This window comes from Podarcis bocagei (assembly GCF_964188305.1).
Source record: "Podarcis bocagei genome assembly, chromosome: 9".
In the NCBI taxonomy this organism is placed as follows: domain Eukaryota; kingdom Metazoa; phylum Chordata; class Lepidosauria; order Squamata; family Lacertidae; genus Podarcis; species Podarcis bocagei.
The window spans coordinates 3,744,206-3,756,512 of record NC_138134.1 but is presented as its reverse complement, the minus strand read 5'-3'; the positions used below and the strand labels follow the sequence as shown (position 1 = coordinate 3,756,512).

The window sequence follows — 12,307 nt, the reverse complement described above, 5'->3', positions numbered from 1 at the left end:
TGGTGGGTTATCCACTCTCTGTGTGGTGACGTGACAGGATGGAGGCATTTCCCCCTTTGCCATGTGTGGACTGTCTGCCCCTACAGAGTTAACATGGTGTTGGTATCAGCATACTTCTGTGAACACTGTGTGCCAAAGGTGCTGCCAGGTGAGGTAACAACTGTCTCTAAAATTTGTTTTGCTTTGATTTTCTTCTCCACATTGATTTTGGGAGGATCCCAACTAAGTTAAAACAAAACAATACCTGTGTGTATGTAAGTGACCACCAGCCAGATTACAGAAACACACTGTTCAACAAATAAAGGAACAGGTGGGGCTTTTTCTTTGTGAAGGATGATTGAGTCTAACATACCATGAGAAGGTATTCATCAATGCCAATTGGCAACTGAAACTCAGCTAAGTCTTTTGTTCAGTGTGCAATAACACAAACCCAACTTTGGCTTTAAGTCATATGGTTCAGTTTATGTGGTTTAAACACCCCCCCCCCAAAAAAAACTAACCACCTCCGAAATATCTTTGAGGCATCAATTTAGTTCTTCATGGAGCCTATAATCTAGATTATCACAAAGTACATTCTTCTGTTATTCAGTCTAATCTCTGAAGGATTCTGCCTCAGTTCTTAAAAAGGTAAAAACAGCATTATAATTAAACGATTACACAATATGTGAAAGTTAGGTTCTGTGAAAAGCATGTTTCACTCCATGTGTCACATTTCTTTAACCATATGATTTCCTTTCACTGAACATCATATAATATGTCATGGGTCGGCAAACTAAGGTCCGTGGGCCGGATCAGGCCCAATTGCCTTCTAGATCCGGCCTGTGGACGGTCCAGGAATCGCTGTGTGGATCGCCAGCGCATGGATCTCCAGTGCCCATGTTCTCTCCTCTCCCTGCGGCACTTTTCTCCTCAGGGACGGAACAATCTTGTTCCACTCTGGGCGCTGTCGACGGTTTGCCCACCTGCCAGCCTCAGCAGGGTGGCGCTGTGAAGGGGGCGTGTGACGCCGGCTGCTGGCTGCATTTTCCTCCTGCTCTTCCTCCCTCTCCCTCAGTCTGCCCTTCCTTCCTTCTCCGTGCCCCTTTTCCGCGCCACTTCCTCGCACGCTTTCTTCGTGCCTGCCTTCCTCCCTCCTTCATTCCTCCCATGGCATTCAGGCAGGTTGTTGCGGTGGCCACGGCTTGCAGGTTGGCAGGCGGCTCTGTCTTCTCCGCGGTGCCTCTCGGGAAGCAGCAGCAGCAGGTGGTGGGTAAACTCTCCGGCGATGCCCCTGTTCCCATGCCTCCGTCCGCGGCTCCTCCGCTGGGACTGCTGCTTCTGTCTTTGCCAGCCAAGACAGCCTCCTACCCTGCCATGGCGCCTGGCTAGCTGGAGAAGCCCAACTGTCCAGCCCCCCACAAGATCTGAGGGACAGTGGACCGGCCCCCTGCTGAAAAAGTTAGCTGACCCCTGTAATATGTTTTATTATATTTAATCATATTTAAAACCTCAAGGGGGGGGGGAATCAAAATTTTCAAAACTGAGAAAGAACCAATGTTTAGCAATGTGGTATAACCACATTTAGAATACTGTGTAAAGTTGTGGGATATCTGAAAAGAAAAGCTGGAAAAGAAAACTACACTAAATTATGAGGGGCAGGCATGCAAACTTGAATACTGAGGGGCAGGTAAACCACACCCTGCACAATCAATCACAAGATGCAGCACACACACACACCGTTTGAATGGCGGTGTTTATCAACTTTGGGGGACCTTTTTCAAGAGGAAATGTCTGAGCATTGGGGGCTCAGTTTAGAATGGGGCAACCTGGACAGGTGGGAGCAGAGACACGGCAGACGATTAATTTCTGGATAGTACAGAGGAAAACTGACAAGTTTTCTCCTTCTCTTCTAATCCTAAAACTCAGGATCATTTGATGAAATTGATTGGCAGTAGATGCAGATGTTCTTCTTCCGATTATAGCACATAGATAAACAAGTAGAATTTGCTAGCACAAGATGTAGTGATCACAATTACCTTAGATAAAAGGCAATTACAGTGTTACCTTGGTTTATGAACTTAATCCATTCTGGAAGTTCGTTCTTAAACCAAAGCCTTCTTGAACCAAAGCGTGCTTTCCCATAGCAGCGGGGGACTAAATTTACAAATAGAACACACTCAACAGGAAGCGAAACATTCTTATTCCAAAGCAAAGTTCACAAACCAAAACACCTACTTCACAGTTTGCAGCGTTCTTAGTCCAAGCTGTTCTTAAACCAAGGTACCACTGTATACAAATTCATAGCAGATAAGCCTATTGCAGAGCTATTGCATATTGCTGAGCTATGTGTCTCTGAATACCAGCTGCTGGGGGGGAGGTTGTGGAGGCAAAAGCAAAGAGGGCAATTGCCTTCAGACTCTGCTGATGGGCTTCCCAGAAATATCTAGCTGACCACTCTGGGAATGTTGGACTAGATAGAGCTTTAATCTGACCCAATAGGGCACTTGTTCTATTATTCATTTGTTGTAAGCCACTGTGAGGTTTTATTACAATCAAGCAGTATATAAATTCTTGTAAATAAATAACATCATGACACTGAACAGGTACAGCTACATTAACAATGGGGAGATGTCAGTTCATGCAAAAAGTGCCTCTATAAGATTTGAGCCTGATGCTTCCTGAGCCGGGCGCTGGGGGCAGCCGTTTCACCCCAACACCTCATGGGGCTGATGCTCCTTCCTTTTCATCATCGTGATGTAGCACTGATATTGCCCAGCCCTAATGTTCAGCGAGGGCAGCAAGGGGAGAGTGAAGGGTAAGTGGACAGGGAGCAAAGAGTTGAATAGCACTAGCTCAGACTGGTAGCTGTCAAAAGGCTCACTGCACCTCTTCTCTCTAAACTTCGAAAGGACTTATTAGGCAGCTCAGTATCACAGTTTCAAGAGCTTGTGGGAGTTATACCAGCAGAGAACCAGTCTCCCAACTATTCTGTACAGTAAACTGTACTTGAGCGCTCATTTTATCTTTAATAAGTATCATCAGTACTGTAAGACTTTAACAGGTTACCGTAAATGTGCTGCAACTTCAGGAAAATAGATAGGAATTTCTCCTAGACAGGCTAACTTGCAAGTCCTCGCTGAAATCAGCATGCACGGTGTTTAGGTCAGGCAACAAATGGACTTGCATCCAACTTCTTCATTTTAACAGTGTTTCAAATGTGCCTGTCTACAAGATGGGTACTGGAAAAGAATTACAGAACCACTCTGCATTTAAACCACTGTTTAAACAATGGCTTTCTAGTGCTGCTCATGAGTTCCTCACTAATACTTAGTCCTTCAACTTGCTTTAAACACAGGGATGGAGAACCTCTTCCAGCCTTTGCAGAGTAACAATCCAGTCTGTGCAATCTTCTGAGAGCCACATGACAGTAGCTGGCACAGTTAGGCATTATGTGAGTTCAAAGACACATTCCAGCCAGGCAAAAACCTTGGAGGTGCAGAATGGGACCAGTGAGGAGTATCACCCAGGGAGAGCCCCAAAGGCCAGATACAGAAGCTAGCAGGGCCACATCTGGCCCCTGAGCTGGAAGTTCTCTTACTTCTGCTTTAACAGATTGGCCAACAAGCAACCTCATGAGCTAAGCAGTCTTTTTGCAGCTCCTCTCTAAATCCAGATGTAGCTCTTCTTTAATAATGTGTCCTGAAGTTTATACTGAACAGTCATATCATCTATTTCAAATATGTATAATTGTGAGGGGCCTGGTGGTGGTTGTTTTTAAAAAAAGTGATAGCAGCTTTGCAAGTCATAGCATAAAAAAGTGATAGCAGCTTTTAGCCACAACATCTATACATTATAATACTAAATTGAAATGAATTTCACTCAAATGTCAAATTTACACTAGCAAAAGCATTACATAAGATTTTATAAACCCTGTTTTATGTAACCCCTTCATGGATTTCTTGATTAAATAGTAATTTTAACCTTTGCATGTTTAAAAGCAGGGTTGTACATTTTTCTTAATTTAACTGTTTTATCTTTTGCAAACCGCTTTGGGTTTTGTTTTGTTTTTTTACAATCAAGCGGTGTATAAATTTCATGAAATAAATAAATAAATAAAAACCTTGCTAATGATATACATAATTTTGCTTTAACCAATAGGCCTTCAGATAGAATCTTATCAAAAGATGAAACATATTATTTTGTTAAATAATACCATACCACCGGATAATAAAAACTCTGTTTCCAGCTGGCCCTACTGCAGTTGCCATGTCTGGAGGAATCCCATAGGGCTTGTCAGACCCTTATGTTCCCCTGCCCGCTTCTTCCTTGGCACAAGTGCAGACAGCTTGCCAGGCCATCACAGGAAATGGGAAGCACCTCTCAATCAAGGAACATGAACTGGGAGGACTGGAGAAGCACACACCTGTTTCGCATTCTCTAGGATACAGCCTAGGATACAGAGTGCCCATGCACACATGCTCCAAGGGAAAATGGAAACAAAGCTCTACTGTGGTCTACAAGATACCTCTGCACAAGGTTGTAGCACAAAAGCAGAACATGTTTTGTCACATGGTAAATAATAATAATTTATTATTTATACCCCACCCATCTGTCTGGGCTTCCCCAGCCTATCTGGGTGGCTTCCAACAAAATATTAAAATTCAGTAATCCATCAAACATTAAAAGCTTCCCTAAACAGGGCTGCCTTCAGATGTCTTCTAAAAGTCTGGTAGTTGTTTTTCTCTTTGACATCTGGTGGGAGGGCGGGTGGTTAAATATATTATAGTTTTGATTTATTTATGTGTTTATATAATATTTAACAATTCAAACAACTAATCATTCAGCAATTTGGAAATTTACTATTTTCATTGCTCTCAAAGATATCATGAACATAATTATTTTTTAAAAGGGCGAAATGTGTCCCTATTATTAACTTCTTAAACATAATCAATTATGATTTCCTGTGATACACTTTAATATAGGTTAAGTCAATAGCTATGCCAGAACAATAGCAAAACTGTTAGCATTTCAATGACTCATATCCCCAGAGTTTAAGATCATAGTTCAAAGTAAAAGTGTCCCTATTAAACACAAAACAATTTTAACAATTCAAGTGAATATCCCTTTTAAACACAAGTTGCTTGAGATCGGCTTGTAGGTTTTCATCCCAGGATCCCAGTATATCCAAGTACTTATGCTGGCAGGTCCACCATTTACTTTTCTAGAATATGGTAGTGTACAGTGAAAAATAGAAATTTATACATTTAAACCAAGCTGTATCTTTACACTTAACAAGTATCTCACATTCATTGTAAAACTAATTAATTTTATAACTCTGCAGAGTCTAGAAATCTAAAATTTAAGAAAAATGAAATAAGCACAAAAACACTCAGTAGTCTTAAAAAGACAATTAAAGCTCTTTATAATACGGAAGCTATTTCTGCTTATGACGGGCCAACTTAGACAGGGGGTGGTATGCAATCTTAGACATACTCAGAGTGAAACCATCAAAATCAATGGACAGGTAACTTAAGTCCATTGATTTTAATAGGCTTACTCAAGAGTGTGAGTTGGATATCACCCAATGTTCCACCCCGCCTTGCAAAAAACAGCACCTTTCTGTTTTGTCTTTTTCCATCAAGGTTGACTGTATTTTATACAAGGTTTACTGGCAAACCTTCTTGCAGTTTTATTAGTAAACATCTAGCAACCCATTTATTGAACACACCCCATTTTCCCCATTTAGAAGACCAAGGTAAGACAGAACATTTAAAATAGGGATGAGGAACCTGTGTCCTTTGGGTGTTGTTGGACTAACCACTGGTCCTGATGGCTGGGGATGGTGAAAGCTGGAGTCCAACAACATCTGCAGGGTCACATGTTTCCCATGCCTTAACTGAAACACAGAAACACATTATTACAACAATCACTATATAAAAGAAAGACATATATTAAAAAAAACTAAAATAAAAGTTTTGATAATTAAATTCTTTAAATATATCACCCAATACGGCTGTCTCATAACTGCAGAGCCATTGCCACGAAGGGGCTGTAGCTCAGTGGCAGAACACATAACTTGCATACAAAAGGTCCTAAATTAAATCCTTGGATCTCTAGGCAGGGCTGGAATAATTTCTTAAATGCTGGGGTTGATTTTTATGTCATCCCATCTCACAGTCTAGTCCTGCAGGCAATCAAATCTTCTCACATTCAGCTACAGCTTCAGAGTCTTAGAATCATAGAATCATAGAGTTGGAATAGACCACAAGGGCCATCGAGTCCAACCCCCTGCCAAGCAGGAAACATTTCATTCCTTGTTAGGAATGAAAATACTTCAGAAAGCACATACAGTGGAACCTCAGTTTTCAAACGTAATCCGTTCCAGAAGTCCATTCAACTTCCAAAACGTTTGAAAACCGAGACTCAAAGGGCTGTTGGCAAAGTGAACGGAGAAAAATGAGAAACACGCCTCGGAAGCCATTTGACTTCCGAGGTGCATTCGAAAACTGAAGCATTCATTTCCGGGTTTTTGGCGTTCGGCTTCTGAAACGTTCGGCGGCCAAGATATTCAAAAACCAAGGTTCCACTGTGCATCACATAACTCAAAAGAGGCACACTTACATATGTATATCATGACAATGCCTTACCATAAAAGATTTAGCCCAGGAGCGACACAAGCATCACAATACCCATGAACTGGACAAAGAGTACCACAGGTGTGAGGAAAGACCATATGGGCCATAAAGAAATGTTAAAACTGGGGAAAGAAAGAGAGAGAAAACATGTAGCATATGTTGCAAGAAGTAGAGCATATTACAGTACAGGCAATTTGAGAACCAGCCAAATCCCAAAGTGAGACAAGTTTCACAGTATATTTGAACTGAGATACCATGAGAACATTCCTTTACACATAGTCTCCAGAAGAAGAGGTGTACGATGTGCAGAAGATATCCACATATATTTGAAACTTATGTGTCAGGGAACTGCCATCGGAGCCTGAGGGAGAGGGAGGGCTCCAGAGGGGTTCCGGAGAGCGTCCCGGGAGGGAGAGAAGCAGCACATCTTCTGGGGAAGGAAATCAGCGTAGCACCAGTGGAGAAGGGGGGCAGATGGGGGAAATCAGCGAGGAGACTCCACGACTCCTTGCCGGGGACCAGCAGGGAGAGCATGGGTCCTCCGCTGCCCACACCCTCCCTGCGCAGAAGGCTTCCGCGCAGGGAGACTAGGCAGAGACTAGGCGTCAAAGAGCTTCTTTGCTGGAAGAAGTTCAAGAAACGCCCACTGACGGATTCTGCCAGCGATTGAGACAGCCACGGGCGAGTGGCTGTCCAGACAGAAAGGGCTCACCCAGGCAACCCAGCCAGGTGTGGCGATGATTTACGCACGAGCAACCCCTAGAACCATTACAGCATGTCTCAGTATCCAGAGTCTTCAAGGCAAAGTTTTGTTATGGCACGTAGGACCCTGGCACCCCCAGGAGTGGACTGGCCACCTCCCCCATGGCTTGGGCAGGGAGAGCCTATCTACCTGCTTCCATGCGCAGAAGTGGACCATTGTTTCCTGCGTAATTGAAGCAATTCTCAGCCAGCCACACAAGACAGACAGGCAGCCACTGCATGTTTTCAGAAGAACAAATATGTGTGTAGTCTGCTATTACTCCTATCTGGGGTCCATATGTAACACCTTTCCCTCATCATTTAACACACAGACTTTTTTGAAGCAATGCAAGCCTGGAAAACTAGTATCTCTTACCCAACAACTTACCAAACTGCTGCCGCAATAAAACTAGCTGTTGTTATAGGTATCAGTGCAGGGTAGGTGGCATCATAGTCCTCGATTCCATGATACCACTCAAGATATATTATGCAATAAAAGGCCACAGACAAACTGATAATCAATAAGCAAATGCCGAGTATAAACCACCAGCTGCAAGAGAAAGAGAAAATGTGCTTTAATAATGTTAAAAACAAAAATACATTGAATTTAACATTGCCTCAGATCACATTATGCTCCAAGCCAGGCCTCTCTTAAGATGCAGGAAGCAACATACCTTATCTGCCTTCTGCTACTGCATCCAAATTTTGCAGTACTCCAACTTCTAACTGGCTCCCTATTGAGAAGAGGTCCTCACTTTCTGTGTGTGGAATTCTTAGACACGGGGCTTCTTTAATCAACAAAGTTGGCAGGCAGCACTGATTGTTCAGTCATTGTACGACAGGAGAGAAAGCAGAACAGGAGATGGGAAGGAAGGCTAGCTAGGGAATGGAAATTCTTAATAGGTTATCTGACTACTTTTTACTAAGACACACTTGTCTGCTCATGCAGAACTAAAAGCAATGCTGGGATTTATCCTGACAGAGTGTAGGGGAGCCCTAAACAGAAAATGGCAAATTTCAATCACAAACCCAAAGGGTGCCAGATGTGGAGAAGTTCTCCTAAAATATAAACTCCACTCGTATTAGATGTTAGGACACATTTCTACATAAAACAGTCCTGGTTTCAGCTGGGTGTCTTACTGTATAAATAGAAAGGTATATGGGATGGGGGTTGAAGCATAGAGTGTATTTGATCTAAGAAAGCTGCACCAAAATTACTCCATATTTCTTTTATCAGATCAGAATAGAAGAAGACAATGAGGAACTGCCATTTTCACTCGCTGCTGTTCTTAGCAACTAAGATGGATCCCTCCTCCCTCTCACACAGATGTTGCAAGTGTTTTAAATTATATTTCTTACTGTTATGTTATACTGATTAATCTACAATAAAGTTTAGGGAGAATCCAACTGAGTTTGTACTGTAAATACCTTTGTGTAACTTCTACTTGTAAACCCTCCACCAAAAAACCCCACCACCTCTTCTCCTTACCTTTCTTGCTGAATAATCTCTTTAACAACTTTAAAAAATTCAATGTAGTATGTAGTAGCTATTGATGCCAATATCCAGAATGCAGAGTGAATGTTAAGTCTGGGAAGTGGCTTCTCCTTCTTCTCTACGCTGGTAGTTTCAACTGTAAATAAAACCGCCATTATTTTGCATACGTCATTAAACGAGACACTACCTTACAGAAGTAAAACATGCACACCAGGTTTCTAAATCATTCTTTGTTGCAGTGCAAATGCCTATCACCTCATCCCAGTGGGCCTTGAAATCTACATGACTTCTCCATGCTCTGCTCATCTTAATCATAGGCATTTGGCAGCAGGGTGGTCTATTTATTCTGGTGCAGGCAAAGCAGGGTGTGCACTCAGTGGAATAATCTACATGGCTTGGGGACAAAAGTGGTAGTGGGTACCTCTAAGTCATGTGGCAGAGGGACCTACCTGTGGAAAGGAAGGCGCAAAAGGGTGGGGGTTGAGTAACTCCTTCCTCCTTTCCCACACCCTTGCAGCCATTAGTTTATCACAAGTTCCCACTTGTCATAACATATTGTTGACAATATACTTTGCTGGCTGCCTGAAATACAGCAGAAACTATTATATGACAAGAGGTTAAGCCAATATATTACTACATATTTTCAGTGTAATAAATAAATCCATAAGTACATGGATGGCTTTGAACGTTCAGTAACCTCCAAGGTCTAAGGGGTTAACTGTAGTTTGGGGTACTCCTGGATCCAACAGGAGGCTTTTGTGGCTAGGAATACTGTCCTAGCTTTAACTGGTCCAAAATGCTGCGGCTGGATTGCTGGCTAGGGGTTCCATTTAGAACTCATATAACACCTCTTTTAAAACAGCTGCATTAGTTTCCTGTAAGTTTCCAGGCTCAATTCAAGGGATTTAGTTTTAAATCCCTAAGTGACTTTGGCCACAGATACCTGAAAAAACACCTCCTTCCCTACAAGACCCCCTTAGGCATTAAGAGAAGCAGAGTGGGCCCTCTTGGTAGTTCCACTGCCCTCAGAAGTATGGGGTAGTGGCCTGGGAGAGGACATTCTCTGGGCAGCCCCTAAGTTGTGGCATTCCCTCCCCACAGCTGGCATCGTCATTACACAGTATGCTGAAGGCACAGACCTGTCCTCTGACCTTGGACAGTTGACATGACTGACCCAAGACATTTTGGCAACTGAGGAAGACCCCCAAATGGCTTCCCACACCCTGTCAGGGAAGAAGGGAGGAGTGAAGATCTACATCATGGGTGGGCCAGCCCTGATGCTTGAGATATGTATTTTAAGACCCACCCTATTCTTTTGACTTAACCTATTGCCGTATTTTTTAATGGCTGACCCGCCCTATGCTATGATGAAGGGTGAGTAATATATCAGAAAAAGGACAAAAGCCATTCACTTCCAGAGCTGGGCCCAGGCATGTGACCTCCTTTACTGGATCAGGCAACCCCTTCAGGAGGGGCTGCCTCCCGGCAGTCTTCAACACTTCCACTCTGCACGACTCCTTGCCATGGTGCGTCATCCATTGCCCTTTAGCAATGACAGCTAGCCAAACCTCACCTTTCATCCTCTGCTTGGAGCTGGGAGATAAAAGCAAAGGTATCCCTCGTGAACACATTGAGCTAGGAAGCTACGGAGGGTGATCCTCACCCAGGGAACAGGAGGTAAAACGGAAGCTCTTGGCCTAGTGAGCAGCAGAAGTGACCTGAGAAGCGTCTCCTCTGCCCAGCACAGAAGCAAGTCCTCTGAAAGGGACGCTGGAACAGGGTGGTAGGTGGCAAGGGGATTTCAAGCCAGGAGCGCCCGCCACAGCTCAACGCTGGGTTTGCCAAACAATCCTAGCTTCCCTCTTTGGCTCTGATGACAATGGCCGGTGCTGGGTGGCAGAGGGCTGGTCCTCCAAGACGTACCCTTGGTGCACCAGCGGACCAACACCTTGGCTGCCTCCGAGTGGTGGGTGGCAGCAGCGCTGCAAGGGCCGCCGCCACTGACCACCACACAAACAAGCCTTCCTCACCCCCCTGGAGCCAGAAATGAGGGCAGGGTATGCCTAGTGCAGCTAAAACCCCTCTTCCAAGCCCAGCTCAGAAGGTCCTCAAAGCTGCGCTGGGATTCCAAGGGCCTCAATGCATTTCATGTGCAGGTCCTGTTTCATGGCCTTAAAGGTAAAGGGACCCCTGACCATTAGATCCAGTCGTGACGGACTCTGGGGTTGTGGCGTTCATCTCGCTTTATTGGCCGAGGGTGCCAGCATACAGCTTCCGCGTCTTGTGTCCAGCATCGAATCAGAGCAGCACACGGAAACGCCGTTCACCTTCCCACTGGAGCGGGACCTATTTATCTACTTGCACTTTGACGTGCTTTTGAACTGCTAGGTGGGCAGGAGCAGGGGCCGAGCAACGGGAGCTCCCCCTGTTGCAGGGATTCGAACTGCCGACCTTCTGATCGGCAAGCCCTAGGCTCTGTGGTTTAGACCACAGCGCCACCCGCGTCCCTTTCCATGGCCTTATGCACACTTAAATGCATCTGCTTGACCTCCCCCAAAGCCCTCTCTGGCTTGGGCCCAAGGGGCCTGAAATACTGCACGCCCTGCCAGGGCTGAGATCTTTGGGGGAGGCCCATCTCTCAGTCCGGCCCCCCTTGGTGGGGAAAAGGGAGAGGGCTTCCTGGGGGGGGGGGGGAGGCTCCCGCCCAGGCAACTTTGGAACTCCCTGCCTGGAGAAGCTGGATGGCTCCCTCCTTCTTATCCCAAAAAGTTTTGGGGAACTGGCTGCTTTTATCAAGAGTCGCTTGCGCCCTGTCATTTTTATTATTGCAGTTATTTGTATGGTTTTAACAGCACACCCATAGATGTAGTTTTGATTCTATCGGCGTGTAACTGTTTTGGGTTTTGTTTTTTGTTTTTTGCAATGAGAGCTATTTCCCCACCCCCCCGAGGTTTTTAGCTGTTCCTACTTTTATCCTGGGTTCCTGTCAGGGAAAGTGGCGGGGTGTGAATTATAAACGCACAGCAATAATTTCAGGTGCTCAGCTGGCGCACAGGCGCATTTACCCCGGAGCAAGCGCCGCGGCGCAAAGCGAGATTTACTTCCGAGTAGGCACGCGTGGGGCGGGGGGGAGCGAGCCCCGCGCCCATTATTCACCCCGCGCTTTATTTTGCTCCACTTCCCGGCTTATCAAGGCCGGCTCCTTCCTTCCTTCCCTCCTAAGCGGGGAGACCTACCGGCCTCGCCCGGGCCCGGCGGCGGCTGCTGCTGCTGCTGCCCGCCGAGATGCCGCCTCAGCCTCAGCCTCGGATCGCGCTCCTCCTCCTCCTCCCGCAGCTCCTCCATCTTGGGGCCGCGGAAGTGACCCGAGCCGAGCAGGAAGGGAGGCTGGATGGCGGCGGCGGCGGCTGCTTTGCCCGGGATCCGCCCGCTCCCCGCCTTCCCTCCGGCCGGGCGA

General features: G+C 45.4%; 1 protein-coding gene across 3 annotated transcripts; it reads right to left on the bottom strand.

The window, feature by feature from the left end:
- Positions 1–4,554: 4,554 nt before the first annotated feature.
- TMEM128 (transmembrane protein 128) lies at positions 4,555–12,307 on the bottom strand. Of its 3 annotated transcripts, none has more exons than XM_081208527.1 (5): positions 12,087–12,305; positions 8,845–8,986; positions 7,744–7,905; positions 6,627–6,736; positions 4,555–5,200 (listed from the first exon to the last, which is right to left on the bottom strand). In XM_081208527.1, the coding sequence occupies exons 1-4, from the start codon at positions 12,193–12,195 to the stop codon at positions 6,637–6,639; spliced, it is 513 nt and encodes a 170-aa protein (XP_081064653.1). In that variant the 5' UTR covers positions 12,196–12,305; the 3' UTR covers positions 4,555–5,200; positions 6,627–6,636. The 3 variants fall into 3 exon arrangements, with proteins under 3 accessions (XP_081064653.1, XP_081064655.1, XP_081064654.1); XM_081208529.1 differs by lacking the exon at positions 12,087–12,305 and adding an exon at positions 10,424–10,445; XM_081208528.1 differs by lacking the exon at positions 4,555–5,200 and adding an exon at positions 5,385–5,875 and having other exon boundaries at positions 12,087–12,307.

Excerpts from the sequence above, each read along its gene's own strand:
- TMEM128 (XM_081208528.1), bottom strand. The coding sequence starts at position 12,195 with ATGGAGGAGCTGCGGGAGGAGGAGGAGGAGCGCGATCCGAGGCTGAGG. Across the intron at positions 8,987-12,086 it reads GCCGGGCCCGGGCGAGGCCG|TTGAAACTACCAGCGTAGAG; the intron begins GTAGGTCTCCCC and ends TTTTATTTACAG. Across the intron at positions 7,906-8,844 it reads GAGATTATTCAGCAAGAAAG|CTGGTGGTTTATACTCGGCA; the intron begins GTAAGGAGAAGA and ends TTTCTCTTGCAG.